Below are 7,862 nucleotides of genomic sequence, written 5' to 3' on the forward strand. Positions count from 1 at the left end.
GATTTGCTCTTGTCTGAGGAGCCATGGAGGGAGGTAGGGAACGGCAGGTGGTCTTGATGCCACTCAGCTGCCCTGACACCATTAGGTGAGGCAGGATGGGGCGGTTAAAGTACAGGCACGACTAGCTTCTTGTAGAATTAACTTTCCACATCTCTCCTGCCTTCTCCCAGGTTACCCCACCCCAGGAGGAGAGAAGCTCCAGGGAGCCCGCCGCTGTCCCCCCGCGGCCACTGCCCCCCTGTCCCAGCCAAGCCAATGCACCCAGAAAATAAATTGACCAATCATGGCAAGACAGGGAATGGCGGGGCCCAATCCCAGCATCAGAATGTGAACCAAGGACCTACCTGCAACCTGGGCTCAAAGGGCGTGGGGGCGGGGAACCATGGGGCCAAGGCCAACCAGATTTCACCTAGCAACTCAAGTCTGAAGAACCCCCAGGCAGGAGTGCCCCCTTTCAGCTCTCTCAAGGGCAAGGTGAAGCGGGAACGAAGTGTGTCAGTGGACTCTGGAGAGCAGCGGGAGGCTGGGACTCCATCCCTGGATTCAGAGGCCAAAGGTACTGCATTTCCTTGTCCCTGAGACCTTAGCGTCCTCTCTGGCCAGAAGACCTTCTCTCACTTAATCCTCATTCCAGGTTTCCATCCCAGGTTCCCGTCCAGATTTATTTCTAGCACCACTTTGTTATTCTCATTCTATTTACCAACACGGTCATTCAGAATTGGGGCTGGCCAGGGTGCCACCCATAAAAGGGCCACACACAGTAGTGGGCTTCTGATCTAATGGCCCCCTGCCTCTTCCTCCACCCACCCCACCCTGCACAGCCCCACGGGGGGGGGGAGTGCTGTGGGGTGAGGAACAGACCCACATACCTCCCTAGAGTGTCCTGGTGTCCGGAGCCTTTTGGGAACAGGCACTGGGCTAGAAGAGTCACAGTGCCCCCCCCCCCCAGTCCTAATTAGAACCAGTTGTGGTTGGGGATTATGCTGTGCTTGGTATTGGGAGGAGGGAGGAGGGGAGGCAGGCGGCTGAGGCTGGAGAGAGAAATCAGAAACAAATGGTGGTGTGGTAGGGGCCAAGGACTGGCGAAGTGCCCACCATGGTCTGGGCAGTGCCCTCTGGGGTGGCGTATCTTGGGGAATGGGTCTGGGAAGGACTCTCTGGGTGGGAAGACAGGACATCCGGGCACTCACTCTTTTGCCTGCCTGGTCTTGCTGGGACAGAGGTGGCACCCCGGAGTAAGCGGCGGTGTGTGCTGGAGAGGAAGCAGCCCTACAGTGGGGACGAATGGTGCTCGGGACCTGACAGTGAAGAGGATGACAAGCCCATCGGGGCCACCCACAGTAAGTACTCACGGGTGCCAGGTGCCATGGCTCCTTCCTGAGGGAGCCTTCCTCTCACCTAGGGCTTTAGAGGACCTGACTGATGGGTAAAGAAGTAACAAGAACCAGGAGTCAGGCTCCTCTCCCTGACTCTTCCTCCCAATAGTAGTGGAAGCTCCACCCATGCCTTCTAGGTGCTTAGTCATGCCTTCTCCCTAGGGACCCTGGTGGGGTCTCTTGAGGTGGTCCCTTTCCTGGCCACTTCTCCCACACCTCTACCCTGATTTCCTGGCCTATGCTGCCACCTACTGGTTGACAGAGGATGGGCAAGGAAGGTCCAGCTTCTCTGGAAGCAGGACTATGCAAAACAGGCTTAACCTAGGTGTGAGTTGACACTTGAACTCATGGTGAGCCTCCTACTTTAGCCTCCTGAGTGCTGGGACTAAAGGCGTCCTCCACCATTCCTGGCTTCTGCCAGCCTCTTTCAGGTGGATTGCTGTTCACTTCTTTTGGGCGGCAGGTGGCGTGGGGGTTGTTGAAATAGGGTCTGATAGCACAGATTGACTTCACACTTGCTATATAGATGAGGCTGGCCTTAAACTCCTGATTCTCCTGCCTCTACTTCCCCAGTGCTAGGATAGTGGCATGTGTCACCATGCCATTCAGTTCTTGAAGAATTCTTCATGGAGACTAGAGATGTAAATATAATAGCACAGGCTGAGGTCAGACTCCTTGGTTTGTATTCCAGATACACTTGCTATTTGTGTAAATTTGGGGAAGGACCCTCTGATTCTTCTAGAAGAATGACCTTTGCCTTATGGATTTGGTTCGAGGAGCAAATGGAGGAATTGATGCACGTAATACACTAAGAACAATGTTAGCTTGTGTTGTTATCATTATACTAGAAAGTTCCTTGTGGAGATAAAGCCTGCCTCTCCCCATAGCTTATGTCCAGGACATTGTGGTTCTGAATTTACACATTCCTTCACGCAGAACTCAGCTGCCACTCCCCTCCCCCCAACCTTCTGGCTGTGCTGTCAATGCACAATTTTGGAGAGATAGGTTTATAGCAAAGCCATTATGGGATGGGTCAGTTAGAGATCCAGCCAAGGAGGGGTGCCTGATTCTTAGCCTGGGGGAAAGTGGCTGCTGCTCTGGGCCATGATCTTGTGTTATTTGCAAATGCTGTCACTCACTGTCTGCAGTTCCGAGTCCTTGGTTTGCTTTTTCTTGGCATGGAAACAGGTCTACCCCCTCACCTAGACCCATTGATAACCAGCTGTAGTTCTTTTCTAAGTGAGAACTGAGAGTCACATTTGTGACCATGGAGCAAAATTTATTTATTTATTTGTTTGTTTGTTTGTTTGTTTTTCGAGGTAGAGTCCCACTGTAGCCCAGGCTGACCTGGAATTCACTATGGAGTCTCAGGGTGGCCTCGAACTCATGGCAATCTTCCTACCTCTGCCTCCCGAGTGCTGGGATTAAAGGCGTGCGCTACCACACCCGGCTCAAAATTTATTTTGATGCTGAGGGTGGCTAGCCTGTTCTGGGAGTTTTCCTAGTATGTCCACCTGTGATAGTATGATATATATTTGGTCTTACCTTGTTTCCTGTCATACAACTCCCCAAATCCTGGGCATCTCCAGAGGGATAAGTGTGTTTTTAATATGATAATGAGTTGACTGCTGTCTGGCAGAAGCTGGTAGCTTCTGGATGGAAACTGATCCCTGGACAGATCAAAGCAGAATTAGAGGCTTGGGATTTTCAGACCTGCCCTCCTACCTTTGGGTGGGAGAAAGGGGTTGTAGTTGATCACCTGTGGTTGGTGGTTTAAACAGACTGGCTTCAGGGAGCTCCCAGAGAGCTGAGCATGAGAAGATTCCTGCAGAGTGGCCTCTGAAGAGAGGGCGTGGGAGTTTCAAGCCCCTTCCTTTGGGCCTTGCCATGTTCATCTCATCTGTGCCCTTTGTAGCATTCCTTGTGATAAACCAGTTGAATATAAGTAAAGTGTTTCCCAGAGGTGTTCTAGCAAGCTAGAAGAATCTGAAAGGATCCTGGAAACCTCATTTTCCAGGTCATTCACAGGTCCAACAACCTGTAATTGTGATAGGAGGCTTGTAATTGGCATTGGAAGTAGGGGGCAGTATTGTGGATTTAAGTCTCCAATGGTGGGATGACACTGTCTCCAGGCAGATAATGTGAGAATTAATTGAATTAGAGAACACCCAATGGGCCCACCACTGCAGAACTGGTTGATTGGTTGTTTGTGGGGACAAGTACCCACATGCTTTTTGGTGATCAAAGGTCATAGAAGTCTGTTGATAGTTGTGTGAAAACAGGAACAGTGGTCTTTTTTTTTTTTTCAACTTTATGACATAGTAAATGTATTTCTTTGATCTGCCCTATTCAGTGCATTTGGGCATCTAAATGAAGAAACTGGGGATTAGACAGATAACTCTGTCTTGTTCCTAATATCACTGTCAGTTTGTGGTGGGACCCAGATGAATTGCTGTCTGTGGGTTGAATCGCCAGTTACCATAGCCTTTCTGCCCTGACTTAGTGCACAGTGTGTCACACACAGAGAAAGGCCACAGTGGGGGAGCTCAGAGCCGAGCTGAGCAGGGCATTGGCAGGTCTGTTTTGAGTTCCATTCCTGACGTCGCGGTAGCTGGCTGTGTGACCTTGGCTGGGTTACTGTAACCCTGTTGCCTCATTTCTGCCTCTCTAACCTACAGTGTGATACCTTCCTCCCTGAAAACATACCTGTGTGGTTGTAGCAGAATACCAGACCTGTTGGCAAAGGCCATTTTCCCTCTCCTCTTCACATGATCCTCCTTTTTGCCATCCTAGGTAAAGACTGGCCTAGGGAAAGTCCGTGTAGAAGTTAGACTGGTGAAGGCACAGGCCGTAGGGACCAACAACCCTGTGAGACCACGAGCCGCCCTGGGCAGCCGTGCCAGTCATTCTCTTACTTGCCTGTGGGCTTCTAACGTGCTTTCCCTTTGGTCTCCCACAGACTGTAATGTAGCAGACCCAGCCATGGCGGCCCCACAGCTGGGTCCTGGCCAAACTGCCCAACTGCCCCTCAGTGAGAGCAGTGCACCAGGACCCCCACATGGCCCCCCACAAGGCCTTCGTCCAGATGTCCCCGGAGCTGGGGGTGGGGGTATCTCCGGAAAGCCTCCCTCCCAGTTCGTGTACGTCTTCACTACTCACCTGGCCAACACGTAAGTCCTCAGGGGAGACCAGGTAGGCTGTCTGGTCACTAGCACTCTTAGTCTCGGGTACTGAGTGAGCATATATGGGGGGTCAGGGTGGGTGGGTAAAGGGGGGTTTCCTTCTGCCCACCTCTCTGAGCTGCCTGCAATCTTTCCCCTCCACAGGGCTGCAGAGGCAGTGCTGCAGGGCCGCGCAGACTCCATCCTTGCCTACCACCAGCAGAATGTGCCCCGAGCTAAGCTAGACCAGGTGAGTACGGTGTCCAGCCTAGCTCAGCGATGGGCTGGAATGTCTGTCCCCTTACTTACCTTGTGCTTTGTCCTTGTGCTCCTGCAGGCTCCTAAAGTGCCACCCACTCCGGAACCACTACCCCTGAGCACACCGTCGGCAAGCACCCCACAGTCTCAGCCACCTCCACTGCCACCACCGCCCCCAGCCCCTGGCAGTGCCCCTCCTGCTCTGCCTCCCGAGGGGCCTCCTGAAGATACAAACCAAGACCTGGCTCCCAACTCGGTGGGAGCTGCCAGCACTGGTGGTGGGACTGGGGGCACCCACCCTAACACCCCAACAGCTGCCACCACTAACAACCCTCTGCCTTCTGGAGGAGACCCTGGCAGTGCCCCTGGCCCAGCTCTGCTGGGGGAGACCACTCCTACAGGAAATGGGCAGCGTAGCCTGGTGGGCTCTGAGGGCCTCTCTAAGGAGCAGCTGGAGCACCGGGAGCGCTCCCTCCAGACGCTGAGAGACATTGAGAGGCTACTGCTCCGCAGTGGGGAGACCGAGCCCTTCCTCAAGGGGCCTTCTGGAGGAGCCGGAGAGGGGGGCCCACCAGCACAAGCCCCTCCTGCTCCGCAGCAGCCGCCCTCAGCCCCCAGCGGGTTGAAGAAGTATGAGGAGCCCTTACAGTCCATGATTTCACAGACACAGAGCCTAGGGGGCCCCCCTCTGGAGCATGAAATACCTGGGAACCCCCAGGGTGGGGACATGGGACAGCAGATGAACATGATGATGCAGAGGCTAGGCCAGGACAGCCTGACTCCTGAGCAGGTGGCCTGGAGGAAGTTGCAGGAAGAGTACTATGAGGAGAAACGGCGGAAGGAGGAACAGATTGGACTACACGGAGGCCGCCCTCTGCAAGACATGGTGGGCATAGGGGCCATGATGGGGAGAGGGCCCCCACCACCCTACCACAGCAAGCCTGGGGATCAGTGGCCACCTGGAATGGGTGCACAGCTGCGGGGACCTATGGATGTCCAAGATCCCATGCAGCTCCGAGGTGGACCTCCCTTCCCTGGCCCCCGTTTCCCAGGCAACCAGATGCAGCGGGTGCCTGGATTTGGGGGCATGCAAAGTATGCCCATGGAGGTGCCCATGAATGCCATGCAGAGACCTGTGAGGCCAGGCATGGGCTGGACTGAAGACTTGCCCCCTATGGGGGGACCCAACAATTTTGCCCAGAACGCTGTGCCCTACCCAGGTGGGCAGGGTGAAGCGGAGCGATTCATGACTCCCCGGGTCCGGGAGGAGCTGCTGCGGCACCAGTTGCTAGAGAAGCGCTCAATGGGCATGCAGCGACCCCTGGGCATGGCAGGAAGTGGCTTGGGACAGAGCATGGAGATGGAGCGGATGATGCAAGCACACCGGCAGATGGAGCCTGCCATGTTCCCTGGGCAGATGGCTGGCAGTGAGGGGCTGGCTGGCACTCCTATGGGCATGGAGTTTGGTGGAGGCCGGGGCCTTTTGAGCCCACCCATGGGGCAGTCTGGGTTGAGAGAAGTGGACCCACCGATGGGACCAGGCAACCTCAACATGAACATGAACGTGAACATGAACATGAACATGAACCTGAATGTGCAGATGACACCACAGCAGCAGATGCTGATGTCGCAGAAGATGCGGGGTCCTGGTGACATGATGGGCTCCCAGGGCCTCAGTCCTGAGGAAATGGCTCGGGTTCGGGCCCAGAACAATAGTGGCATGATGGGTGGTCCACAGAAGATGCTCATGTCTTCGCAGTTTCCCAACCAGGGCCAGCAGGGATTCTCTGGGGGCCAGGGACCCTATCAAGCCATGCCCCAGGACATAGGCAACACCCAAGACATGTTCAGCCCTGACCAGAGTTCAATACCCATGGGCACTGTGGGCACCACCCGGCTCAGCCACATGCCTCTGCCCTCTGCATCCAATCCTCCTCCTGGGTCTGTGCATTCAGCCCCCAGCCGGGGGCTGGGCAGACGGCCTTCCGACCTCACCATCAGTATTAATCAGATGGGCTCACCAGGCATGGGGCACCTGAAATCACCCACGCTTAGCCAGGTACACTCACCCCTGGTCACCTCGCCCTCCGCCAACCTCAAGTCGCCCCAAACTCCCTCACAGATGGTACCCTTGCCTTCCGCCAACCCTTCAGGACCACTCAAGTCACCACAGGTCCTCAGCTCCTCCCTCAGTGTCCGTTCGCCCACTGGCTCCCCCAGCAGGCTCAAGTCTCCCTCCATGGCGGTGCCTTCTCCAGGCTGGGTCGCCTCACCCAAGACAGCCATGCCCAGCCCTGGGGTCTCCCAGAACAAGCAGCCGCCTCTCAACATGAACTCTTCGTCCACCCTGGGAAACATGGAACAGAGTGAGTCAGCCGGGCAGGCCAGTGGGTGCTGGACACGTGTTGGTGGCCTCTGTGGTGGGTAGGTTCATGTTGGGGCACGTGATGGCAGCTGTATTGGACTTTCCCAGTGTGCACCAGATACATCTCCCAGGCATTTTGAGGGGTCACACTTGGGACAGGAGTTGCTTGAAGATGGATGGGCCATGGGGATCATAGGGCTCCTGTGTTCAGTGGGATGTGGGTATGCCTGAAGGACTGAAGTGGAGCTGTGGGCAATTGGCCTTTTCCTAGATCATTCTTCTAGTGTAAGTAGCCAAATTCATCTTCCCCTCCCCAGTGACCCCTGCTCTCTTTCTGTCTCCCTGCTTCTTCTGTAGGTGCCCTCCCGCCCAGTGGCCCCCGGAGCAGTTCCTCAGCGCCTCCTGCCAACCCTCCCAGCGGCCTCATGAACCCCAGCCTGCCATTCACTTCTTCCCCAGACCCCACGCCTTCCCAGAACCCTTTGTCATTGATGATGTCCCAGATGTCCAAGTATGCCATGCCCAGCTCCACCCCGCTCTACCACAATGCCATCAAGACCATCGCCACCTCAGACGACGAGCTGCTGCCTGACCGGCCCCTGCTACCCCCACCCCCACCACCGCAGGGCTCAGGGCCAGGTGCGGCACCATGCAGGGGCACTGGGAAAGAGAGCAATGGGGATGCCCAGGAAGTGCCCCTGT

The 7,862-nt window shown here is 55.5% G+C and overlaps 1 protein-coding gene across 3 annotated transcripts in view; it reads left to right on the forward strand.

The window, feature by feature from the left end:
- The window catches only part of Bcl9l (BCL9 like), a 29,923-nt gene that overhangs the window by 18,592 nt on the left and 3,469 nt on the right, over positions 1 to 7,862 (forward strand). For all 3 annotated transcript variants that reach the window (XM_004667323.2, XM_045144868.1, XM_045144867.1), the window contains 6 exons: positions 171 to 556; positions 1,221 to 1,340; positions 4,336 to 4,546; positions 4,703 to 4,787; positions 4,875 to 7,161; positions 7,518 to 7,799. In XM_004667323.2, coding sequence (XP_004667380.2) covers positions 171 to 556; positions 1,221 to 1,340; positions 4,336 to 4,546; positions 4,703 to 4,787; positions 4,875 to 7,161; positions 7,518 to 7,799 — 3,371 coding nt within the window. The remainder of the gene's footprint in view (positions 1 to 170; positions 557 to 1,220; positions 1,341 to 4,335; positions 4,547 to 4,702; positions 4,788 to 4,874; positions 7,162 to 7,517; positions 7,800 to 7,862) is intronic.

Source organism: Jaculus jaculus, chromosome 3 (assembly GCF_020740685.1).
Source record: "Jaculus jaculus isolate mJacJac1 chromosome 3, mJacJac1.mat.Y.cur, whole genome shotgun sequence".
NCBI classification, from domain to species: domain Eukaryota; kingdom Metazoa; phylum Chordata; class Mammalia; order Rodentia; family Dipodidae; genus Jaculus; species Jaculus jaculus.